This window comes from Camelina sativa, chromosome 19 (assembly GCF_030686135.1).
Source record: "Camelina sativa cultivar CO46 ecotype springtype chromosome 19, ASM3068613v1".
Taxonomy (NCBI): domain Eukaryota; kingdom Viridiplantae; phylum Streptophyta; class Magnoliopsida; order Brassicales; family Brassicaceae; genus Camelina; species Camelina sativa.
Window position 1 is genome coordinate 25,352,049 of NC_141898.1, and position 26,280 is coordinate 25,378,328.

The window sequence follows — 26,280 nt, forward strand, 5'->3', positions numbered from 1 at the left end:
TATCTCTTATCTCCTTAAGCAACTTCTTAATGAGATAATTTCTAACACAAGTTGGAATTATCCAACAGATTCAAATTCAGTTCCAATTGATTAGAAAGAATTTCACATTTTATAAAATTTCTCCAAATATTATCATCAAAAACAGCTTTCAAACCTGGAAAGACTATGAGACTGAGACAATTAGGTGATTGCTATGAGACTATATATGGCTTACTCTGTTACATTCCATAGCTCATCCGTGATATCATAAAATGCATGATTTAAGCCGTATACTGTTAAGAACTAACTCCGATCCTTTATGAAAACCTCACTCGTACACTCAATACTTTCAATTGATTTGTGAAACAGAACGAATTTGAATGATAAAGCAAGAAAATGAGAAACAAAAAACACAAGAGTTTGTTTACCCAACTCAGCTAAGTCGATGTGACAAAGCCTACGTCTGGGGCCAGATTCGATCCGGCAATCCATTATCAAAGAAGATGAATCAGCTCAAGATCGAGCTTGTACAACAATGGAGTCTCACAAGCTTCTCTCGTTCTCTCACTCTTTTACAAAGAATATGAAAAATAGAATCTAAAGAAGACGAAAGAAGAGTTTGTTGCTTATAACGGCATAACCTCTTTCGCGACTAGAGTCTTTGCCTTTTTTTTTTCTTCTTATCTTCTCCCCAATCCAATAACCAGAGATAACCGGAACTCAACCAGAATCAACCTAACCGGTTTAAGCCAAAACCAGAAAAAAAAACTGAATCACAATTAAGAACCTCAACACTCCACCTTGATTCAAGTTTTCCTCTTCTTCTAATGGACTGCAATTCATGGATGTAACCTCTGGCAATGGTGACTGCAACGATCACCGGAGAAGCTTAAGGAAGTCTAAAGCTTCCTCAAACTTGTTCACCTGAATAACCTTGTAAGCATATCAGCAGGGTTAATAGAGGTGTGAATTTTATGTACCTCAACTTCTCCTGCTTCAATAACATCTCTGATGAAATAATGCTTGACCGCGATGTGCTTCGTTCTCTCATGAAACGCGTTGTTCTTTGACAAACAAATAGCTGATTGAGAGTCAGACCACACCATAGCTTCCTTAGGACCAAGTTTCATATCCTCGAGCAATCCTTTGATCCATAAAGCTTCTTTAACAGCTTCAGTAAGCTCCATGTACTCTGCTTCTGTAGACGACATAGCCACCACTTGCTGCAAACTAGACTACCAACTAACGGTGTTCCCACCCACAGTGAACAGATAACCAGATCTCCTCCATAGTCTGAGTAACAAAAACCTTGTACTCTGAAGTCATTACCTTTTGTATAAACCAAGTTCATATCTAGAGATCCTTTCAAGTACCGCATGAGCCACTTAATAGCTTCCCAATGCATTTCTCCAGGCTTACTCACAAAACGACTTAACAACCCAATAGCATAAGCTACATCAGGTCGTGTACCAACCATGGCATACATGATACTGCCAACAGCACTAGCATATGGAACCTTCTTTGTATCAACACGCTCTCGATCCGATTTAACCGAAGAAAGCTTGAAATGTCCTCCAATAGGCGTGTCCACGGAATGAGATGCACTCATATTGAACCGACGCAACACCTTCTCTAAATAACTGGACTGAGACAAATACAGGATTCCATTCTTCCTATCCCTCTTAATATCAATTCCTAAGATCCTGCTAGCAGCTCCTAAGTCCTTCATTTCAAACTCAGAGCTAAGAACCTCCTTAACCTTGTCAACTTCGCACATACTCTTAGCTGCTATCAACATATCATCTACATACAACAGTAGATAAACATACTCACCAGGTTTTGCTTCCTTAACATAGACGCATGAATCATGCAAGCTCCTCTCAAACTTCTGACTGATCATGAAATCATTGAACCTTCGATTCCACTATCTAGGCGCTTGCTTCAACCCATAAAGAGATTTTTTTAATAGACACACTTGATCTTTACCAGGGTTTACCTCAAAACCTTCTGGTTGCTCCATGTATAGAGGTTGATCAAGCTCTCCATGCAGAAAAGCTGTTTTAACATCCATCTGCTCCAACTCCATATCTTCTTTAACTACCAACGACATAAGTATTCTAATGGAGATATGCTTCACAACCGGTGCAAATATCTCCTGGTAATCGATACCTTCTCTCTGAGCAAAACCTCTAGCGACCAACCTTGCCTTGTATCTTTCTAGTTCAACTCCCGGAATCTCAGGCTTCTTTCTGTATAACCACCTACAACCCAGAACCTTTTCATCCTTAGGTCGATCCACAACATCCCAATTTCCACTCTTGATCTGAGACTGCATCTCTTCTGACATACCACCATTCCATTTCTCCCAGTCTTTGCTTAGTAACGCGTCATGATAACACCCTGGTTCTTCTATCTCTATATCTTCAGCAACACATAACGCAAACACAAATTGACTGTAATCAGAGAGTTTTACAGGTGGTTTAATAACTCTTCTTACTCTGTCTCTTGCCAATTTGTAAATCTCCAAGCCAATAGTGTCGGGAACACTTCCTTCGGGCTCAAAATATTCTTCTTCAGAATCACTCAAAACCACTACAGCTGCTCCACCTTCTTGTGTAGCTCCGATAGATGTACCACTATCATCTTTCAGTTTAGTCACATTTTCAACAAGCGGAGTCAACAGATCCTTCTCGGTGGACTCATCAATCGGTGACAAGTCTTTGTACACATGTTGCTCGTCAACCACAACATTCCTGCTTATAACACATTTCCGTTCATCTATAAGCCAAACTCGGTATCCTTTTGTTCCTAGAGGATAACCCAGAAACACACCTTTGAGTGCTCGCGGCTTCAACTTTCCTTGGTCTTGATGGACATACGCAATCGAACCAAACTTCTTCAAATGACTGTACCCTGGTTTCCTTCCTAACCATAACTGCTCAGGCACATTATGATCTATCCCTGAAGTCGGTGATCTGTTGATCAGATATGCTGTTGTGGCAGCTGCTTCTGTCCAGAATTCTTCTCCAAGCCCTGACTCGTTCAACATATATCGAACCTTCTCCATTACGGTTCTGTTCATCCTCTCTGCAACACCGTTTTGTTGTGGTGTGTAGGTGCAAGTTCAATGTCTCTCTATGCCATTCTTGACACAGTAATCATTGAACTTTGAGTTGCAGAACTCTAGTCCATTATCAGTTCTCAAGACTTTTACCTTCTTGTCCATCTGATTTTCAACTAGATCTTTCCATTCAACAAACTTTTCAAAAGTTTCATCCTTCGATTTCAGAAACATCAACCAAACTTTCCTCGTCTTATCATCGATGATGGAGAGGAAATACTGTCTCCCGAAGATTGACTGTGTAACATTAGGAGACCCCCATAGATCAGCATGAACATATCCAAGTATATCCTCAGTAGTATGCTTTCCCACATTAAAGCTCAGCTTCTTGGATTTTCCCATCACACAATGCTCGCAAAATTCCAGATCCTTGACATCTTTACTATCAATCAATCCTTTTCCAGATAATATCTTCATGTTCTTGAGACTCATATGTGTTAATCTGCTGTGCCACAAAGCAGTTTTGGCCTTACTCTCTTCAACATTGCAGACTTCATTAATCACTGTATGACCATCAAGCACATACAAACCATTTTCGAGAGTTCCCTGTAGATCTGTCTTACCATTCTTGTAGAATCGTACCTTACCATCTCCACCTTCATGTTTATATCCGAGACTGTAGAGAGTGCCAGTAGAGATCAAGTTTCTCCTCAGATTCGGAACATACCTGACATTCTTAAGCAACCTAATAGATCCACCATGAGTGTTAACCTTGATGGTACCACATCCTCTTGATTCAACAGTGTGATCATCACCCAATAATATCATAGTAGACTCCTTATCTTGAAAATCTGAGAACCAATCCATGTGTGAAGTCATGTGATATGTGCATCCAAAGTCAATAACCCATTTGTCTTTTGCTTTCTGATCGTGGATGTTTAGTACTTCTGAGAACACCAGCTTCTCTGTAATGACTCCAGCTTCTGCTTGACCTTCACTCTCTAGCTTTCTTTTCCTCGCATAACAGTCCTTTTTAACATGACCTTCTTTCTTGCAGAACCAGCAAGTCACTCGAGTCTTGGAGGTTGATCTGCTCCGACTCTTACCTTTAGATCCCTTGTTCTGAGTCTGTTCTTGAGGTCTTCCTCTGTCAGATGTAAACAAAGCCATAACCGATCCCTTCTCTGACTCCCTCAATTCCGCTAACTCTCTCTCCAATGACTTCGCAGAAGAAACTACATCCGGAACAGATAGGGTCTTGTTTCCATATTTCAGAGTGTGCTTCAACTGACTATAACCAATAGGCAAAGAGTTTAGTATCAAGATGGCTTGAACCTCCTCTGCGACTTCTATCTCCAAGCTTCCTAACTCATCAACAATCTTTAAGAAGTCGTCGACGTTCTGATCTATAGATTGTGTATCTACCATCTTGAAGGAGTAAAACTTAAGCTGTACATAGATCCGATTTGGTAGTGAAGTTTCCATGTACAGTTTGTTCAACAAAGACCACATCTCTGCAGCAGATTTACAGTGATTCACCTTTCTTAGTACCTTGTCTCCGATATGATTTATGATGATGTTAACCGCTTGCTCCGATTGATCAATCTTGACCTGATCGGGCGCTTCTTTTGTCTGAGGCGACTCGGTATCCAAGCTTTCATCACCAGATGGTTTCTTCAACTCTCCTTTGGTGAGCGGTACGGTCTTTGTTAGAGACGGATCAAGTAAACTATTCTTTAATCCAAGAACTCCGAGCTGAGCCATTATTCTGATCTTCCATAGCGAGAAGTCGCTATCTCCATTGAATGCTTTAATCTCCACCTTCGTCGTCATCGCCATAGAACCGGAGGTCAATCACCGAAGCACTGATACCAATTTGTTAAGAACTAACTCCGATCCTTTATGAAAACCTCACTCGTACACTCGATACTTTCAATTGATTTGTGAAACAGAACGAATTCGAATGATAAAGCAAGAAAATGAGAAACAAAGAACACAAGAGTTTGTTTACCCAGTTCAGCTAAGTCGATGTGACAAAGCCTACGTCTGGGGCCAGATTCGATCCGGCAATCCACTATCAAATAAGATGAATCAGCCCAAGATCGAGCTTGTACAACAATGGAGTCTCACAAGCTTCTCTCGTTCTCTCACTCTTTTACAAAGAATATGAAAAATAGAATTTAAAGAAGACGAAAGAAGAGTTTGTTGCTTATAACGGCATAACCTCTTTCTCGACTAGAGTCTTTGCCATTTTTTTTTTCTTCTTATCTTCTCCCCAATCCAATAACCAGAGATAACCGAAACTTAACCAGAATCAACCTAACCGGTTTAAGCCAAAACCAGAAAAAAAAAACTGAATCACAATTAAGAACCTCAACATATACGTCTTTACTCTATCTGTTTCTCCAAGCAAAATTTATATATTATGCAAACATGTGAAAATTTTCAATAAAGTATACAAGATATAGGTAGATAAGCTACAAAAAGCAGAAGACAATTGGTGCGTTGCGTTAAAAGAATGTGTAGTTAATTATTTATAATGATAAAGATAAGAAAATCGTACCAAAAACTAATAATAAAGTAAGCAATGAAATGAGGAATCACACATGGATTCCATTTTGTGACATTCCACTTTTGGGGGTTTCCACTAAAATTTTGGTAACTTTGAATTCGTGTCTTTCACTCACGAGATAAAATCCTCTTTTGATCATTTTTTGGTCCAAATTAAAATACAATCTAGCAAAAGTTATTATTTAATAATAGTAATTCCAATTCGTAGATATGCTATATAATAGTTTGACCAAAAAAAAAAAAAAAAGATATGCTATATAATAATGTGCCTAAACTCGTGACGTATTGGACCTTTCCAACTTGTAGTAATGTTTTGTAATCTCAATACTTTTCCTTTATAACCATTTTATATAGTAGATAAATAAAAGTTTACCATATTGTAACCCCCAAGAAAAACTTAGAATATGTAGTTGTTTTAACCAAACTCTCTAATCAATCATCTCCGTTGATGATACTTGGTTTCAAGACTAACTAATATCGAGTTCCCCGAAACAAAGTCATATGGGCAAACATTGATTTTCTTATTAAGAATGTTTATTTTCTTATGAATTATGACAATTTACGAAATGATTTCTAACGCTATCAATTTGTTGGAAATAAGATTGTCGATTCCAATTTTAATTTTGGTATACTATATTTGGATCATCATCATTTTTTTTAAGAGTTAGGATAGTCTATAATCCATTATTAAGAATAAATAGTTAACTTAAATATGGGAACTGAATCTTGAACATAGGAAACTGTCGTGAAAATTAGTTCCTGAACATAGGATCTGCCCTGGAAAGTGGAAACTAGGAACGACAGAAATTGAAAACAAATAACTAAACATATCATACATGGTATAAAAAAAAAAAAACTTCAAACCCCATAAAACCAAGTTATAGTTCCAAAAATACCAAAACAATAGTATATCAAAAACACAATAAATTTAGGTTTAAGAAAGGTTTAAAAAAATTTTGACCAAAAAAAAAAGAAAGGTTTAAATTTTTTAGTAATGATTCTTGAATCACTTGGTACCCTTTTAGCCTTTGCCAATAACCATTGACACACCTAAAACATTGTGGCATTTTTGATAATCTTAAAAATTTCGTGGTAATTTTGGAAAAACAAAGCATGAATTTTGGAACACTCTTATTTATCTGATAGAAAAACAGAACAAATTATAAGTCTTGAAATTCTTACCCCTGGAAAACAATTAAATAGAATTCATTATCCATAAATATACTGTATTTGATAGTTTCGAAAAAATGATAAAGAAACCAACCAATCATCTTTCATCTAACATTCTTAGTTGTCTGCCTATATAAGCAACTACCATTTTCTAGATCTCTTCACCTCAAATCTTCTTCTCAAGGTTCTTCTAACACTTCTCTCACTCCCTCTCCCAACCTTTTATGCTTAAACCTAATCTGTTCCAATCGATCCAAACCAAACCAGTCCGGCCTTTCTTCTCAGCTTCTCCTCTTTGCTACTACTAGCTTCTAATTTTATCTCTGATCTCTGGTAACTTTTCTCTTCTTGATTCACATATATTTCATGAGAAGTGATCTAAAACAAAACGCTCTTCTTCTCTTGCATTTCTTTTTTTTTTTTGGTCCAATTCTTGGATTCCAAAAAAGAATAAGCAAAAAGTTAATTCGTCTTCGTCCTCTAATTGAAACATTTTTTAAAATTATTTTTGTATTTTTTTGTTCTAAAAAGTAAGCATTTTCAAGAAGAAAACACAAAAACCCATATCCAAAGTTTCATCCTTTAATAAAAGAAATGAACAAAGCTGTTCCATGATAATGATATCTCCAATCTTCTAATTGACATTTAAGCCAACACTTCAAAAAGTTTTTTGCTTTCTTCTTTTTTTCCTCCTCAAAAACAGTAGTAAAGTAACGCCATAATTAAGCCTATGTATAAATCAATGATAATTTAGTTGTTTTGATCAACTTTTAAAACAGAAAATGGCGTCGTCACAAAACAATGAAGAAGAGAAAAAGAAAATGAAGAAGTTGCAAAAGAGTTACTTCGACGTTCTTGGAATCTGTTGTACATCAGAGGTTCCTATTATCGAAAACATTCTTAAGTCTCTTGATGGCGTTAAAGATTTTTCCGTCATCGTTCCGTCCAGAACCGTGATTGTTGTTCACGACAGCCTCCTCATCTCTCCGTTCCAAATTGGTAAATCATTATTAGAAATTATTTTTATTTTCCCCAGTCAAAAAATAATAACTAAATTATCAAATAATCACTTCGTTTTCATACTAAAATCTCACTTCATTTGCTATTTACTTTTTATCTCTTTAATCAGTGGATTTCACGTCATGGTTTAATACGCAAACGCCATTTTTGGTCACTAGATAGTCAAATATGTGATCCAACAAGTCACTTCAATTAAAAAGTGTAAATGTTCTACCACTAATCTTCTTTAACCAAACTACTCTTTTCTAATGGCTTTACTTTGATTTCTGTGTTCTGCTTTAAGTGGGGTAAAATGGCTATGTTTTAAACCTAGGAGGTTGCCTTGGTTGAAGCTAAATGTAAATTTTTAAATTAATAGTTTATTTTTCTTTCTAACAACAAAATAGGATAAACCGTTACTAAATTTTTTAATTTTTTCCATGAAACTCGTTCAGTTTGTATAACTAAAGATCCTGAATAAGTCAAACGGTATCTAGAAATCTAACAAATTGAAAATGAGAACATCTCTATAAAAACGCAACTTTGGCATAATAACGGCAATGATACAAACGATACATGTTTTTTTTTTTTTTTATAATATGTACATGATATAAATTTTGCATATTCTAATACCTTTACCATAATGTTTTTTGGAATATTATAACTCACCTAATACATGCATATGTATTAAGCATGATACGTTTGTAAGCAATATATCTAATTGACATCATATATAGGTACATCTAATTTCCAAAACCTTGTATAGGAAAAAAGTTGTTAGAAAAAGCCTGTCGAGATACTTACCAAATCTTTTGATACGAATATTTAATAGGTAGTGGATCATACTCGTTACGTAACTATATTTTATAATTCTATTTATTTTAAGAAAAACATATTACATATTAGACATAAAAGTTAATATAATCAAATAAAATACTTGTCTTTCTCCCTCACTAAATTTTGTTTTCACTTAAAAAAATCTTCTTCCACTTTTGTAAATTATATGATTTAATTCTGAGAAAATTTGTGATTGCAGCTAAGGCACTCAACCAAGCTAGGTTAGAAGCAAACGTGAGAGTAAACGGAGAAACAAACTTCAAGAACAAATGGCCAAGCCCCTTCGCGGTGGTTTCCGGCATACTTCTCCTTCTCTCCTTCTTAAAATTCGTCTACTCGCCTTTACGTTGGATCGCCGTCGCAGCAGTCGCCGCCGGGATTTATCCGATTCTTGCCAAATCCTTTGCTTCCATTAAAAGGCTTAGGATCGACATCAACATTTTGGTCATTATAACCGGTAATACCACGTTTTTCCTTTCTTTTTTGTTGTCTAATTATACCACTTCTTATTACATTTCTGTATATTTATATTTATTCCGTGACTTAAGAGTGATGTGTTATATAATGATTTGTTTGTTTATTATGGTTATCCGTGATCGATGTAACAACCTTATAGTATTAGTTGTCTAAGAACGAAAACTTAGCAAATTGTGGTAAATTTAAAACTACTAATATATATAATTTCTTAAAACTTGTGATCGAGTCTTTATTCTGTATTTAGCCCTTTTATGGTACTTTATAAAAGCTTTGAAAACTGCTTTCCCTGCGAACCCAACACTCCACGAAACCTTTTTAAAAAGTTTCCTTTATTTTTTCTTGATATTTATAAACACCAAAACATATACTAGTATATATATATATATATAATGTTCCTTTTTCTTATAGAAGTCCTACATAAAAGATAAGAATTTAAGTTTGAATATTTTGTTGTATACTGACTGTATAGAAGAGTTTCTTTGAGTAATATATATGCTGCATGTAATGTAACTTTGATAAAGGAAAACACCAAAATGTTCTTTGGATATTATTAGAATATAGGAAAAATGAACATGTGAAATGACTTGAAAGTTGGTGTGGAAGATATTGCAATAACAAAAAGGTACACTCAAAATATGGAAAAAAGAAGAAGACGCCTTTCTCTTTTCTGTTTACAAAAACAATCAATTTAGTTCATTTCTAGATTAGAAAAAAAAATTATAGGAACAAAAATATTTTTAAATCAAAATTTTCTATAAGGATAATTTTCCTGGGATTCTCTTTGACGATGCAGAAATTGTATGAATTACTTATCTTAGAGAAACAAAAATTAGTTTGCCAAAAAAAAAAAAAAAAAAAAAAGAGAAACAAAAATTAAAGACTAGAGAAAATTATTTTTTATTTTTTATTAATTATATATATATATATTTTCTATGTAACACCCTAGATAAATACAAAATAATTATATTAAGATTTCTTTTTTTTTTTCCTTTTCCAAACAACAGAAATTTTCAAACTAAATATCCAGACTAGTTTTCGAAGTTTTTAGTAAGTCTCGAAAATAAAAGTGATATATTTAATAATCATTTTTAGATATATTGCAGTTACGTGCTATAGAAGGAAATACCTTTAGTAGGTTTTGATTGGCTTTTCTACAACTCAAAATGGAAAAAGCATCTTTAAGGCTTTAAACAGAGAAAAGAACAAAAGTGCATAAAATAATTGAATAAAGATCATCAAATCTCAAGTGAAGAAATTATTTCAGAAACTTGGAACTGTATTTTTAAAGTAGACTTACCCTGCGTCATTGGCTGACTATGGAACTGAGTTAAATTATTTGTAATTTCCGTTTAGGAAACCTGATTAACAAAAAAATCATATTAACTGTGAATTTACTTTTGTGAATATTTTATTTCGTTTGGAAAATGTATATAGTTACTTGAAGCTTTCTTAGATTTTATCAAAACAAATATTGTACTCTGAGAGGTTATGATTGTTATCGGTTTAAATTGATAATAGTCCAATTTCATCAACACAGTGATTGCAACACTTGCAATGCAAGATTTCATGGAGGCCGCAGCAGTTGTGTTCTTATTCACCATAGCTGACTGGCTCGAAACAAGAGCTAGCTACAAGGTTTGTTAACTAATAATTTTGAAATTTCTTGCCATCTTCTTTATAAATTATCTGAAGCTGCAAATTTAATGGTTTATTTAAAGCTAAGTACTGATTATGGCAAGTGTAAAATTTCAGGCGAGTTCGGTAATGCAGTCTTTAATGAGCCTAGCTCCTCAGAAGGCAACAATAGCCGAGACTGGAGAAGAAGTTGAAGTAGATGAGGTTAAGGTTAGCACAGTTGTAGCAGTTAAAGCCGGTGAGACCATACCAATTGATGGAATTGTGGTGGATGGAAACTGTGAAGTAGACGAGAAGACCTTAACCGGTGAAGCATTCCCTGTGCCTAAACAGAGAGATTCTATAGTTTGGGCTGGAACCATCAATCTAAATGGTAAGTAATCATCTTTAAAATAGCTTCAACCTTTGGAGATATCTTTCACTCTTTTGATCTTTCTCCATGTGATTTTGCAGGGTATGTAACGGTGAAAACAACTTCTTTAGCTGGTGATTGCGTGGTTGCGAAGATGGCTAAGCTAGTAGAAGAAGCTCAGAGCAGTAAAACCAAATCTCAGAGACTAATAGACAAATGCTCTCAGTACTATACTCCTGGTAAGCAATAACATTTTATTTTCCGGGTTTCTTTATGTTCTTGATTCGCTAATTTGAGACCTCTGTGATTCTTGTTTTGTTTCAGCAATCATCATAATATCAGCTTGCTTTGCAATTGTCCCTATTATAATGAAGGTTCACAACCTCACCCATTGGTTTCACTTAGCGCTAGTTGTGTTAGTCAGTGCTTGTCCATGTGGGCTTATACTCTCTACACCAGTTGCTACCTTCTGTGCACTTACTAAAGCGGCTACTTCAGGGCTTCTGATCAAAAGTGCTGATTATCTTGACACTCTCTCAAAGATCAAGATCGCTGCTTTTGACAAAACTGGGACTATTACCAGAGGAGAGTTCATCGTCATAGATTTCAAGTCACTCTCTAGAGATATAACCCTGCGCAACTTGCTTTACTGGTAAGAAAGAAACAAACAAACTTTTGTTCAGACCAAAACCAATTTGGTGAGATAACTTGTGACTGAGTTTTTTTTTTGTTTGTTATACAATGTTTCAGGGTATCAAGTGTTGAAAGCAAATCAAGTCATCCAATGGCTGCAACAATCGTGGACCATGCGAAATCTGTTTCTGTTGAGCCTAAGCCTGAAGAGGTTGAGGACTACCATAACTTTCCAGGTGAAGGTATCTACGGGAAGATTGATGGCAACGATATCTACATTGGGAACAAAAGGATTGCTTCTCGAGCTGGTTGTTCTACAGGTACATTGGCTATACAAACTCAATGGAATGAGGTTTTGTGTATTATATAGTATGATCACTTAACTGTTCTATTTCTTTGACAGTTCCAGAGATTGAAGTTGATACCAAAGGTGGAAAGACTGTGGGATATGTTTATGTAGGTAAAAGACTAGCTGGAGTTTTCAGTCTTTCTGATGCTTGTAGATCCGGTGTATCTCAAGCAATGACAGAACTGAAATTTATGGGAATCAAAACCGCAATGCTAACGGGAGATAGTCAAGCCTCGGCGATGCATGCTCAGGAACAGGTGAGACTTAAAAATAGAATTTTATTACTCTCTTAATCCAAGAGGTTATTTAAAGCCTTGAAATGTTTTTATGAAACAGCTAGGGAATGTTTTGGATGTTGTACATGGAGAACTTCTTCCAGAAGATAAATCCAAAATCGTACAAGAGTTTAAGAAAGAAGGACCAACAGCAATGGTAGGGGACGGTGTGAATGATGCACCAGCTTTAGCTACTGCTGATATTGGTATCTCCATGGGGATCTCTGGCTCTGCACTAGCGACTCAGACTGGTCATATTATTCTGATGTCTAATGACATAAGGAGGATACCACAAGCGATAAAGCTAGCAAGAAGAGCTCGACGCAAAGTTGTTCAAAACGTGTTTCTTTCAATCACGTTCAAAGCAGGAATACTGGCTTTGGCCTTTGCTGGTCATCCTTTGATTTGGGCAGCGGTACTTGTTGACGTAGGGACTTGTCTCCTTGTGATTTTCAATAGTATGTTGTTGCTGCGAGAGAAGAAAAAGATTGGGAACAAAAAGTGTTACAGGGCTTCTACATCTATGTTGAATGGTAGGAAGCTTGAAGGCGATGATGATGTTGTAGATTTAGAAGCAGGCTTGTTGACAAAGAGCGGGAATCGTGAATGCAACTCAGGATGTTGTGGTGACAAGAAAGCTCAAGAGAAGGTGATGATGAAACCAAGTCATAAAACCAGTTCTGACCATTTTCACTCTGGTTGTTGTGGCGATAAGAAGCAAGACAATGTAAAGGTTGTGAGAGATGGCTGTTGCAGTGAGAAAATTAGGAAACCAGAGGGTGATATGGCTTCATTGAGTTCATGCAAGAAGTCGACAAATGTCAAACATGACCTGAAAATGAAAGGTGGTTCAGGTTGTTGTGCTAACAGAAATGAGAAGGGGGAGGAAGTAGTGGCAAAGAGCTGTTTTGAGAAACCCAAACAGGAAATGGAGAGTGCTGGAGACTGCAGGTCTGGCCATTGCGAGAAGAAGAAGCAAAATGAGGAAATTGTGCCAAAGGAGATTCTTGGTAAGGAATTAACTGTTTTGGAAATAGAGTTGCAGACAAACGATGGTAAAACCTGCAAAACAAGCTGTTGTGACAAAAAAGAGAAGGTTAATGAAATATGTCTGTTGCTCTCAAGTGAGGACACATCTTACCGGGAACAGAGAGTGATGATTGAAGATAAATTAAACTGCAAGTCTGGCTGCTGCGATGGTGAAAATCAAACTGCTGAAGTTACAATTGTGGATTGTAGCTCAGGATGCTGCGAGAACAAGGCGACAGAGAAACAAACCTGCCATGAGAAGGCAGCTCTGGACATGGAAAGTGCAGTTAGTTGTGATCTCAAGCTGGTTTGTTGTGGTAAGACAGAAGGGGAAGTGGGAGAACAATCTGATATGGAGATAAAGATTGAAGCACTCTGCAAGTCTGGATGCTGCAGTGATGAAAAACAAACCGGGGAAATAACTCCGGCTTCTGAGGATGATACAGACAATCAGGATTGTTCCTCGGGATGTTGTGTGGACAAAGAAGAAGTGACACAAAGCTTTTATGATAAGAAGCATGCTGTGTTGGTAAAGGAGGAAGGTTTTGACAGGGAAACTGGTGTATGCTGTGATCCCAAGTTGGTTTGTTGTGGCAGCACAGAAGGAGAAGTGGAGGAGAAATGTGGTATGGAGATAAGGAATGAAGGTCACTGCAAATCTGTTTGCTGCAGCGATGAAAAACAAACCGGGGAAATCACTCTGGCTTCAGAGGAAGGGACAGAAAGCACGGATTGTTCCTCGGGATGTTGTGTGGACAAAGAAGAAGTGACAAGTATCTGTCATGAGAAGCCTGTTACCTTGGTGGTTGCGGGCTTGGAAACTGAAGGTGGTGGTGATTGCAAATCACTGCAATCACATTGTTGCGGAACTGGTTTGACACAAGAAGGGTCTTCTAATTTGGTCAATGTGGAGAGTGCTCAATCCGGAGGCTGTAGAACAGTGAAAGTCTCTAGCCAAACCTGTTGCAGCGAGCGAGAGATAGAGAAAGTATCTAGTCAAAGCTGTTGCACAAGTCCTACTGATCTGGTGTTATCTAACTTGCAAGTGAAGAAGGTTGAGCGTTGCGAGAGCTCAAACAGAGCCATCAAGGTAGAGACCTGTTGCAAAGTGAAAACTCCGGAGGCTTGCGCATCAAAATGTAGGGAAAGAGAGATGCGTCACAGTAGTAAAAACTGTTGCAGGAGTTATGCAAAGGAGTTTTGCGGCCACCGCCACCATCATCACCGCCACCACCACCACCACCACCATCACCATGTGAGTGTTTGACGGAGACTATGATTGAATAGCTTAAACTCACGCATCCAACTTTTATATATATTTGTTCCAGCAAATACAGTAGTATAGATTAAGCAACTGTATATTTATTAAGACAATGCCGGTCCTTGTGTCCCTTATTTATGTAAAATCCTAAAGTTCTATACTCTCTTTTCTTGAAGATGCAGATAATGTTGCTAAACGGATTTAAATTTTGATCTTAAGAGTCTTAAAAAAAAACAAGCAGACAAGCAGTTGAAACAGATCTCAGAGTAAAGTGAGTGTTACCTTTCATAAGTCTTTCCTTTTGTTTTCCAAGTAGCCGGTGTAGTAGAATTTAGAAACCAGAGTAAGCTATGACTTAATGAATCTGCGAAAGTGAAGGAGAATGTTACAAGAATATGATTCTTCATTGATCGATGATAACACATAAAAAACAAAGGAACTGTGTTTTATAATAAAGGAGATAGAAATACTAAAAGATAGTGGGATTATATATACAGTGCCCTGTGTGGGTATATGAACTGTTCATCTATGCTCTCTCCACTACATTTCTAATCATCATCTTCTTCTCCTTCATGACAAAAAAAAAACCTGGTTGAGAGAAGCTAAGCTACCATTAACCAAAACTCATAGCTACAGTCTTTTGTAGTTCTGCTGACCCAAGCCACAATCAAAATCCAAAACCCTCTTGATAGAGTCTTCAAACCGAGGGTAATTATCAACAAGTTCCATATAGTTATTGAGACACAAATGCAGCTTCAACGTAAATTCACTGTGAAGGCCTATGATCTGGACGTCTGAAGGGTGCAGCTTCGACGTAATATTGTTACCCTGTAGCAGACTTCATGTCTACCTCCTCCAGATATCAGATCAAATGTAATTTGAGGATAACTAGTCTCTTCTCGCCAAAGCCTGTCCAAAATTTTGCTTCCTCTGATTCCCATGCTGCCAGGAATTCCTATACTTATCCCCAGACATATCAAAATCATCATCCAGTGATTTGTCCCTTTGAAAATGATCACTTTTTGCAAATGTCGATGTCTTCAACTTCTCATCATTTTCTGGTGGTGCTGTCCCTGACCTGGATTCAGTTTGCATATCAAAAGATTCGATTCTTGGTCCACCTGATCTGAAATCTCTTGCACTAGTTGCCTTGGGATTATAACTAGGTGCTTGAGGAATTGGAAAATCCTGCGGAAGAGAGTCCATTTCCATAAAACAGTTCCTGGCTCTCGCGTCAGTGATCAACGCTCCCCAGTCCTCAGACTTCATCAGAGCAGAGGCATTTCCCATCACCTATTCAAGACTATAGTCATTAAAAAAAAACATAACATATCAAACAAATTTTGTGCTTGCAGAGAGAGAGAGAGAGAGAGAAACCATACCCACAGAGCTCTTCTCGCACGGGTAAGAGCAACGTTCATCCGCCGGATATCTGAAACAAAGCCAACCCCGTGACCCGAAGCACGCACACACGACATAATTATGACATCACGTTCTTGACCCTGAAACGCGTCTACTGTATTAATATAAATCTCTTTCAGTTCATCTTGTCCTAAAGCATTGCCAAACTCATGCTTCAGGCATTTCAGCTGCAGTTTGTACGGGGTTATTACCCCCACAGATACTTTACCCGCACTCAACGACTTTAGATTTTTCTGAAGATGCATGTACACCCCAACACAGAATCGAGCTTCATCAACATTCTCGTAAGATACAGATCCACCTCTATGGGACTCTCGTCCATGGCTGATATTGAAGAAAAGGTAAGGCCTAAGAATAGGATCTTTATAGTAAATCTCATTAGGAGCACTGGATATACTTTCACTGTCTTTGAGGCGTCCTTGGTAGAAGTACCTTGAAGGAAAATCTCGAATTTCAGGATGCATTCTGTATTGAACATTTAACAACAAAGTCGGACAACCTGCTAGCTGAAACCTTTCAAAGAGACTTCTACTATATAAAAGAGTTCCTGCAGCCTTGCTAATCACTGTTGCAGGTAGCTGCTGAGGATCACCGACAAGTACACATCGCGCAGCACCAAGAGCAAGAGGAGGAAGAACTCCAACCTCACTAGCTTGGGCAGCTTCGTCAATGACAACCATATCAAAACCATGTGTAAGACGAGAAAACAATTTACGACCACTACTTGATACGGTGGTAAAAACTATTTCAGCCTCGTCTGCAAAACTTGCCTCAAGACTAGCTCGAGCTTCTTCAAGATTAAAATTTATACCAGCACGAAACTTTCCCTCCACAATAAGAAGGCGAGACATTTCAACAAGCACTTTATCTCTGGCTTCAACCACAGCAGCAAGGTGCTGTAACAAAGCATCTCTTTTTTGGTCTCTTGAAATAAGAACTTCAGGGTCAACTCCTACAGATCCCTGAGAACGTGTGGCAAAGGCTGCAGCATTAAGTTCCCTTTTAAGCCCAGCTATATCTCGAGAAATATGAGTTTCTTGTAGTCTAAGGTTATGCATGTGTCGTAGAATCTCGTCACGAGATATAGCTAATAGTTGATCACTTCTTCGCTCCACAGAAACTGCTTGGGCAGCTCGCGATTGAGAATCAACACCGACTCGAGCAACATCAGGGCGATATACCCTCATCTCCCCATCAATGAAGCCACGGTCAAGAACACGTGAAAGAAGTTCATCAGTTGCAGCATTCGAAGGAGCACAAACGAGCATCCTCGGTTTAGCACAGAGTTTGGGCAGGGTGCGGAACAGATTCTGGTCCATGTTTTGTAGGACTTCATCAATAGAGCCTGACAAAATATTATCTGAATTGCACTCGTTTGCTTGATTATAGGTCTCAGGTGCTAATTTCTTCAGCAACGAAGTGTAATAGTGTTGATACTGAACCAAATGGATGACATTCAACATTCCCCAAACAGTGTGTGTCTTGCCTGTTCCTGGAGGGCCCTGAACAAGAGTAAATGGCCATAGTTCTTGCTTCTTTCCCCCACTACTAGTACCAGCTGCAGTATGCATACCCGCCCAGTGGATTGCAGCGAGCTGTGGAGCATTAAAGCTTCTATGTAAATGGTCTACAAAGCTAGTAGTGAAACAATCAGGCATTCCAGGGGTTTGTTCCTCGTAACTAGGAAACTGCTCCGGCCTAGGATTGAGGATGGCATTTTGCATCTAACAAATATTTTAAGTTTCACCAACATCAGCATATTTTAAAGCATCTATAGGAGATCTGTTTGAGAATAAAACAAACAATAACCTGTGGGTTAAGTCGAGAAAATGCATGAAGTGCAACATATTCCCTCTGTGTGGTTGCAAGTGAACCAAGCACTGTTAGATGCCAGATATCCTTAGGTTTAAGCTTCCGTAAAATATGACTATCATCAATCTTGCTGTAAAAATAAAATTTCCATGCATATACATGGACAAGAGATGATAGACTGTATAAATATTCTTTCACTCTCTGATAGTTCATGAAAAATAGAAGGATAGAAACTCAGATAGAGTATTAACAGAATAAACATAGAACATATGTACCTACCTGCCAGTCCCACTAGAATCTCCAACATAGAAATGAAGAGTAGCTCCAAGAGGATCACGGGTATCAACTGGTATATGTCTCCTAACTGTACCAGCTACACGTCCAGCATCCTCATGGTCTTCATCTTAGCATAAAGAAAAGAAATATGATACAAAATGCACAGAAGCTAGCAATACAGAAGCAATCAGACATCAACATATCCAAACATACCTGATTCAGACAGTGGAGTTGAAAGAACTGCAACATCTCCCTCCTTGAAAGCCCATTTACAGCCGTTTAAAGAGACAAGTATTACATCATACCACCCTATACACATAAACAAAGACTAGCAGTCAAGTAACTTAACAGATGCTTGACAGTGTTTCCCAGACAGGCAGACATAAAAGGATATGAATAAGGTTGTTAATCCAAAGAAATAAAAAAGCAGTCTCCACAACTCAAACCTACTAGAGAACATAATAAACAGGCAAAATCAAGGGCAAACACTCTTGTTATAATATAGTGAATCAAGGACAAAATCATTTTTCTAGATAATCTGGGTGCTTACATGAAAACTTTCTGAAACAAGGAGAAGAAATAAAGTCCAATATGTCTAATTATGAAAAAAATGTCTCATTATGCATGCTTACACAAGTGAACATGATCTAGGGAAAGTTACCTCTCTCTCTTCTTTCGATGGATTTTATTCGAACTTTCACATATGCATTTGCCTCAGCCAGTTCTTCCCATGTACTGTAAAGTTGTGCCCGGCATTCCTCAAAAAGTAAGGGTTCAAAGACTCTGACATACTCCTCCATAGATTCAAACCGCTCAGGTACACTTCGGAGTTCGGTAACCTCTAATAGACAAGAAATATTATGCAACATATTTAAATGCGCGAACGAATACACAATGAGCTGAAAAATTTTGTTTGTAAGAAACCAGCAAACATCTCCACTATAAAGTCTAGAAAAAGATGGAGGACATATAAATCAAAAAGCGAACTAGTATTCAGTATTCACTTCTCACTAATATATTCAGTATTCCGTATTCAACTTTTAGATATAGCATCTTCTCAGCTGAGGAGAATTTTTATCCCAATATAGTTTCGACCTAAGTGCCAGCCTGATAAACAATTTCCAGCGACCATGAACCAGGTCTAGTTACAAAGCTAGACTTTAAGTTCAGTGCCTTAATATGAAGGCAACAATAACAAGTGGGTATAGATAGGGATGTATCTGCCACAAAAGAATTAAAATTTCTATCAAAATCTATATGAGATCTTTCTCACTAGAGAGAAGCACGAAATAAAACAAGAACAAGTCAGATCACTTAAGTCACTAGAATTCTTCAATCTACTTTAACAGTACCATAGTTTGTTCCAGATTCCATATCTTTTGGCTTATTTGATTCTCCATTCATGATTTCAGAAGCAGTACATTTTTAAGAGCCATAGGGAAATGGCTTCAGAAGCAATAAATTTTACTCACATAAAAGTTTCTACCATAAATCAAGATTCAATTACTTCTAGGGAAGTAAGACATATTCAAGAACACGTTCCATAGGTAGCAATGTAATATTTAACATACCAGGGTGACGCCAGAAATTTTCGTTGGTCACCTCTCGTATAAGACGCTCCACTGATGTGTCCTGATATTGGGTACTAGTTGTGGCTGGCTTCGTGAAAGATCTTTGGCTGTAAGAGACTTTTCTACTAGATGAATGACCGCTCCTAGGCTGCCGTAAATTAGTAGCCTGCTTCCAAGAAGCCTGTCTTGACACAGATGTTCCCATCCCTTCAGTAGAAGGTCCATCATCCCCGTTGAGCCTCCCAGGTTTACCATGTAAACTCGAATTTGATTCACCATTACTTTCAAACTTATGTTCAGCAGATTCTGGATGTATACCATGGCTTTGAAGTTCTCCTCCATGCTCAGTAGGTGGATTGGCTTCAAGGGAGCGTGTAACTACAGGCTGTGGAAAGTTCTGTCTCCTAGGAGTTGGTGTCGAAATAGTACTTGCTTGTTTAACATCTTCAAGATTAAGAAACATGGTCTGCCTATTGCGTTTCTTTCCCAACATTGCCTCTTTATGTTGATCCATCTTTCTCTTCACAGTGGTATTTGCACACTTAATAGCATGACTTGCTTCAACTCCTTTAACCTCTCTCTGATTCACCGCCAAACCTTGTTCCTGTAGATCATCTCTACCACTGCCTTCACCACCACCAGGTTCTATCATCCCCTGGTCTTGCGGAAATAAACCCTTGTTCTTGGCAAAAGGATCAGACTCCATCAATTCTTCTTCTTCTTCTCTTACTACACAAGTTTATGCAGAGAAAGGTTAAAACCCCAAATTAGAACTAAAGCATAGTGATCAATCAAAGTTGCAAACTATAAAAGAGATGATTATAAATTGAGCAACCACGCGTTCATTCATCAAAGAGAAGATCAAGATTGAGCAAACGAACCAGTGACAGAGTCGACGGCGACGGCGAATAGTCTAGTTAGGGTTTTAAAATCGTCTAATAGAGATGCCTTACGTGAGCAAAAAACCTAATCTCTCTCTCCTCTTACGCAGAGATTGTACTTATGGGGGTATACGGTTCAATGATACTAAAACTTCAACGTGTTTTCCGATATCGCCGGCGACGGAGATCAGAGGTTTTATAATTTGCTTCTCTCTGTGTTTAGCTCTCTCGGTGGGGAGAGTAATCTGATGGTTTAGTGACTACAATACTTTGTGTGAGACTGGATTTAGGACCGTTAGATTAAGGGATTAGTATATAATCTGACGGTACTAGGAGCGAGTTTAGCTTATGAATCCTTCTGATCTAGATAGAGAGAAGCATAGAGTTACTTTTTCATAATTCGTATTTTCAGATTCTTTTTGTCAAATATAATTTTAGGTATTCAAGGGTTTTAAAATAAAAAAATACTGTATGTAGTTTTGTTTTTCTATCTCGCAGAACAAATATATTTGTTTTTTGGTTAATCTTGAATCTTGAATCTTGAATCTTGAATCTTGAGTATCATTTCATTGGAACGATAACTTAACATTTCTATACAGTTTAAAAGGTATTTTGTCCTAATCACTCAAAGGTCATGTTCGTTTTCTGTATAGACCATAAAATTCTTCTTAGAATTATGATTTCGAATTATGAGAACAGATCAAATTTTGATCCACATTGAAGGTGTCTGTCTCTTTCAAAACCACTGATCCAAAAAATTTTATCACTACTAATCAAGTTGGTAGGTTTGGACCTATAACAAATGTTTTTCGGTTACTTTTATTTCCGATTGTATAAGTATAATCATTATCATCTATCAGACAAGAAAAATCATAGTGCGATTTTGGGTGGTTCGTCACAACACAACGTCCAAAAGACGGCAAAAATATACTAATGTTTAATAGAGTTTTTGACGAGGTCAAGAGAAGACTCACATTATGTATTTTGTAACTTGTTTGACTTTTCCCCAATAAACAAACCAACCACACATATATCTCTTCTGTTTTGGTCATTCAAATTCGCCATTGACAAACCAAACATTCACGGAGTCTTTAAATCTTTGTCTAGCTTTCTAGAAAGCAGAGAGACTCTCTTCATAAATCATATGATCTCTCTCCATCTCTCTCTCTCTCTCTCTCTTTCCTCTAAGCTTTTTTTTTCTTCATGGTTTCGTTCTTCTTGACCCTCTCTTCTTTCTTCTTCCTCTGCTTCTTCATCCATGGCTCTTCCGCCGTCGACACAATCTCCGGCAACTTTAATCTCTCCGGCGACCAGACGATTATCTCCTCCGGTGGAACTTTCGAAATGGGTTTCTTTAAACCAGGTGCTTCGTCAAACTTCTACATAGGTATGTGGTATAAGCAACTCTCTCAAACCATCCTCTGGGTAGCCAATCGAGACAAACCAGTCTCCGACAAGTTCTCATCTATTCTCAAAATCTCCGACGGAAACTTGATCCTACTCGACGGTAATAACCAGACTCCGGTTTGGTCCACGGGTCTCAACTCCACCTCTTCCTCTGTTTCTCCCCTCGAAGCGGTTTTGCTCGACAACGGCAATCTTGTTCTCAGAAGCGGAGGCAACGACTCATCAGCCAACGTGTTGTGGGAAAGCTTCGATCACCCGGGTAACACGTGGCTCCCTGGAGTGAAGATCCGGTTGGACAAACGAACCGGGAAGAGCCAACGACTCACCTCATGGAAGAGTTCTGAAGATCCATCACCAGGTTTGTTCTCTCTCGAGCTAGACGAGTCCAATGCTTACAAAATCCTTTGGAACGGAACGAATGAGTACTGGTCAAGTGGTCCTTGGAACCCTCAGAGCAGGATCTTTGATTGGGTCCCCGAAATGAGACTCAATTACATCTACAACTTCAGTTTTGTCTCCAACTCCACGGAATCATACTTCACTTACTCCATCTATAACCACATGAACGTGTCCCGTTTCGTCATGGACGTGTCTGGACAGATCAAACAGTTCTCTTGGTTAGACGCAAACAAAGAATGGAACTTGTTCTGGTCTCAGCCTCGGCAACAATGTCAAGTCTACAAATATTGTGGCTCCTTTGGGATTTGCACCGAGAAGGCTGAGCCTTTTTGCCGATGCCCTCAAGGGTTTAGGCCCCAGTCTCAGAAAGATTGGGACTTGGAGGATTACTCTGCAGGCTGCGTTAGAAATACTGCGTTACAATGCTCTCCTGGAGACGTCAACCAGTTTTTTCCCATTCGAAATATGAAAGTAGCTAATCATTCAAAGGTATTGACGCAAACAAGTCTTAGTATTTGTGCCTCTACTTGCCAAAGGGATTGTTCTTGTAAGGCTTATGCACATGATGAAGGCTCGAACCAATGCTTGATTTGGGCTAAAGATGTCTTCAATCTTCAGCAACTCGAAGAAGATAACAGTGATCAGGGGAATACGTTTTATCTTAGGCTGGCTCCTTCTGATATTCCTAACGGTTCTTCCAGTAAGAGTAACAAAGCGATTATATTTGGCGCGGTTATTGGCGCGTTAGGAGTAGTAGTCCTGGTTCTGTTGGTGGTAATCTTAGTCTTAAGGTACCGTAGAAGGAAGAGAATGAGAGGAGAGAAGGGTGATGGTACATTGGCTGCGTTTAGCTATAGAGAACTACAGAATGCGACCAAGAATTTCTCAGACAAGTTAGGAGGAGGAGGTTTTGGTTCGGTGTTCAAAGGTGCTTTACCGGATTCTAGTGACGTAGCTGTGAAGAGGCTTGAGAGTATTAGCCAAGGGGAGAAGCAGTTTAGGACGGAAGTAGTGACAATAGGAACAATCCAACACGTTAATCTAGTGAGGCTTCGTGGGTTTTGCTCCGAAGGAAACAAGAAACTGCTGGTTTATGATTACATGCCTAACGGTTCTTTGGATTCTCATCTCTTCTTTAATCAACAAGTTGAAGAAAAGATCGTCCTCGGGTGGAAACTGCGGTTCCAAATCGCGTTAGGGACAGCTAGAGGGTTAGCTTATCTACACGATGAATGTAGAGACTGTATCATTCACTGCGATATAAAACCAGAAAACATTTTGTTAGACTCACAGTTTTGTCCCAAAGTTGCTGACTTCGGTTTGGCTAAACTCGTGGGACGAGATTTTAGCAGGGTTTTGACGACAATGAGAGGCACAAGAGGCTATCTTGCACCAGAATGGATCTCGGGGGTTGCGATAACAGCTAAAGCCGATGTTTACAGCTACGGGATGATGCTATTCGAGCTTGTTTCCGGGAGAAGAAACACGGATCAATCAGAGAACGAGAATGTGAGATTCTTTCCGAGTTGGGCAGCGACTATACTTACCAAAGATGGAGACATCAGGTCGCTGCTTGACCCTAGACTAGAGGGTCATGATGTCGTGGATATAGAGGAGCTCACGAGAGCTTGTAGAGTGGCGTGTTGGTGCATACAAGACGAAGAGAGTCATAGGCCATCGATGAGTCAAGTTGTTCAGATTCTTGAAGGTGTCTTGGAAGTGAATGTGCCGCCTTTCCCAAGATCAATTCAAGCTTTAGTCGATACAGATGAAGCTGTGGTCTTCTTTACCGAGTCATCGTCTTCGTCAAGCCATAATTCTTCACAGAAACACAGCCATTCGTCTTCTTCTACTTCTTCCAAGAAAACGACCAACGAGAACTCTTCCGCTTAGCTAATAATGTAAAATAAAATAAATTTAATAAAAATATATATTAAAATTTATTATACATTATTTATAAAAAAAATTTGCTATAATACACTGAATTTTATTTGTATATAATTTTTTTATGTATGTTACCGGTAAAAATGTATTTTTTACACCTAAATATATTGTATGTTACAAATATATTATTTACTACCATCTAGAAAATATGTCTGAACAAATTAAACCAACTATTATAGTTTTGGATGGCATCAGATTTTGGCTTTTGAGTTTTGATTATGCAAAATCCATTTTTTCAGCCATTCATGATTTTTTGAAAAATAGATTTCCTAAATATTAGGGAAACCAGATTTTGCTGGATTTTACCAATTTCTTCATAGAATAAAAAAATCTGGTGACCAAAATTTAGAAAAAGAATGATGAGGAATATCACATTCCTTTCTATTCTACAATTTTTTTACCATTTGAAAGTAATATTTTCCCCCTACATTCTTCAAAACATAAGGAACAATAGAACAAAAATGTTCCTCTCCAAAATTGATGAGGAATAAATGGAACCAGAAAAAAACAAATATTAAAATTTCGTTTTGTATTTAAAAATAAATAAAAATATATGTTTATTAATAAAATTTCAATTTTGTAATATTAAAACTTTCATATTTTCACAATGTATCAGTTATTGACAGAAAAAATATTTTTGATAGGAATTTATGTTAAACTAATCTTAAGACTCTATTTGAAAACTGTTGGAATAGTAAAACAAATTTAAATTACTCTTAAAATTTTATTGTATGTTAATATTAATTATTAATATTTACTATGATATATCTAAAATTTAATTTACAAATTTTATTTTAAAATCAAATGTAAAATTTCTTATATATATATTAAAATAATATTAGTATTATCATTGAAATTTGATTTATTTAATATTTCATATATTTTAAAAGACATTTTTTAATGTTTGGTTACCATTTACTATTTTGTTCATTTTCTTCAGATTTTCTTTTCATTTCTCAAAAACTATTTATTTCATTCTACATTGTTCTTTTTATTCCTTTTTCTTTTTTGTTTTTCTAATGGTGACCAGTAGGAGCATACATTTTGTGGGGTTTTAGGAAATATTACGTAACTTTTTCTTTTCTTTTTTTTCTTTTTTTTTGTTTTGTCCTAATATAAAAACTATAATAAATTCAATAAAACCTTTTTTAAAAAATAAGTATACATAAAAACCAAAAACTAATCCAAGTAACCATTCAAGTTTTTGCAAAAACTAAAATCTATACCAAAAGTCAAAAACTCAAAAAACCAAAAACTAAAAGCCAAAAACTAAAAACTAAAAACCATTTAAAAACTACAAAACATCCACTTTTGCATAGTTTCTTTAATCACTAAAATTGTTGGCTCAAAAAATATTTCGAATAAAAAATAAATTACAACGCAATAGTGTGTGACCAACCATGGAGAGAACCTCAGTTATGCTCTCTTCCCTTATGGAGAGAACCTTGCATCCAACCTCTTCCACCATGGAGATAACCTTGGTTCTGCGCCTTCCTCTCTTAGGGAGATAACCTTGCGTCCAACCTCCCTCACCTTTCTCTCTTTGGGGGATACCTTGCATCCAACCCCCTCCACTATATAGAGAACCTTGGCTCTGCCCTCCTCCTGTGTGGACAGAACATGTTCACGTCTTTTAGCTATCTCAAAGTGGCTTACTCCAGCAACCAATGAAACTAAAGATCCTTTTCCAACGTCATAGAATCTTTTGATATTAACTAATGTTAATTTTTTCAATGTATTTGTGGAATTTTCTTTGACACACCATGATGTATCCTCTGTCTCCGAGCTCCTATGGATATATCAACAAACGACTTATGTTTTTCCAATTTATCTATCTATGTTTGTTGTAAGCTTGTGTTTGATTAGCTTATTTTATCCAACCATTAGGTTGATGATCTTCTCATCTTTATCTTCTTTTGGGATTGAACGAATGGTAACAA

At 37.4% G+C, this 26,280-nt stretch overlaps 3 protein-coding genes across 6 annotated transcripts; 2 read left to right on the forward strand and 1 right to left on the reverse strand.

Annotated features, from left to right (window-relative positions):
* Positions 1 to 6,837: 6,837 nt before the first annotated feature.
* On the forward strand, positions 6,838 to 14,788 carry LOC104767126 (putative cadmium/zinc-transporting ATPase HMA4). Its single transcript, XM_010491155.3, has 10 exons — positions 6,838 to 7,114; positions 7,561 to 7,780; positions 8,817 to 9,074; positions 10,632 to 10,729; positions 10,847 to 11,102; positions 11,183 to 11,320; positions 11,406 to 11,733; positions 11,832 to 12,034; positions 12,118 to 12,320; positions 12,400 to 14,788. The coding sequence occupies exons 2-10, from the start codon at positions 7,564 to 7,566 to the stop codon at positions 14,632 to 14,634; spliced, it is 3,936 nt and encodes a 1,311-aa protein (XP_010489457.2). The 5' UTR covers positions 6,838 to 7,114; positions 7,561 to 7,563; the 3' UTR covers positions 14,635 to 14,788.
* A 225-nt stretch (positions 14,789 to 15,013) lies between these two features.
* Positions 15,014 to 21,063, reverse strand: LOC104767127 (putative helicase MAGATAMA 3). 4 transcript variants are annotated; one of them, XM_010491157.3, is made up of 8 exons: positions 20,591 to 21,063; positions 19,710 to 20,438; positions 18,800 to 18,979; positions 18,352 to 18,447; positions 18,142 to 18,265; positions 17,860 to 17,992; positions 16,011 to 17,774; positions 15,014 to 15,921 (listed from the first exon to the last, which is right to left on the reverse strand). In XM_010491157.3, exons 2-8 carry the CDS (start codon positions 20,413 to 20,415, stop codon positions 15,517 to 15,519), a joined length of 3,408 nt encoding a protein of 1,135 aa, XP_010489459.2. In that variant the 5' UTR covers positions 20,416 to 20,438; positions 20,591 to 21,063; the 3' UTR covers positions 15,014 to 15,516. The 4 variants fall into 4 exon arrangements, with proteins under 4 accessions (XP_010489459.2, XP_010489460.2, XP_087357952.1 ...); XM_010491158.3 differs by having other exon boundaries at positions 18,142 to 18,259; positions 20,591 to 20,830; XM_087501826.1 differs by having other exon boundaries at positions 18,142 to 18,259; positions 18,800 to 19,358; positions 20,591 to 20,823.
* A 519-nt stretch (positions 21,064 to 21,582) lies between these two features.
* Positions 21,583 to 24,463, forward strand: LOC104767128 (G-type lectin S-receptor-like serine/threonine-protein kinase At2g19130). The gene has a single exon (XM_010491159.3). The coding sequence runs from the start codon at positions 21,794 to 21,796 to the stop codon at positions 24,287 to 24,289; it is 2,496 nt and encodes an 831-aa protein (XP_010489461.2). The 5' UTR covers positions 21,583 to 21,793; the 3' UTR covers positions 24,290 to 24,463.
* The last annotated feature ends 1,817 nt before the right edge of the window (positions 24,464 to 26,280 follow it).

Excerpts from the sequence above, each read along its gene's own strand:
- LOC104767126 (XM_010491155.3), top strand. The coding sequence starts at position 7,564 with ATGGCGTCGTCACAAAACAATGAAGAAGAGAAAAAGAAAATGAAGAAG. Across the intron at positions 7,781-8,816 it reads CATCTCTCCGTTCCAAATTG|CTAAGGCACTCAACCAAGCT; the intron begins GTAAATCATTAT and ends TTGTGATTGCAG. Across the intron at positions 10,730-10,846 it reads AAACAAGAGCTAGCTACAAG|GCGAGTTCGGTAATGCAGTC; the intron begins GTTTGTTAACTA and ends GTAAAATTTCAG.
- LOC104767127 (XM_010491157.3), bottom strand. The coding sequence starts at position 20,415 with ATGGAGTCTGATCCTTTTGCCAAGAACAAGGGTTTATTTCCGCAAGAC. Across the intron at positions 18,980-19,709 it reads AAATTTCTGGCGTCACCCTG|AGGTTACCGAACTCCGAAGT; the intron begins GTATGTTAAATA and ends CTTGTCTATTAG. Across the intron at positions 18,266-18,351 it reads AACTCCACTGTCTGAATCAG|ATGAAGACCATGAGGATGCT; the intron begins GTATGTTTGGAT and ends CTTTATGCTAAG.
- LOC104767128 (XM_010491159.3), top strand. The coding sequence starts at position 21,794 with ATGGTTTCGTTCTTCTTGACCCTCTCTTCTTTCTTCTTCCTCTGCTTC.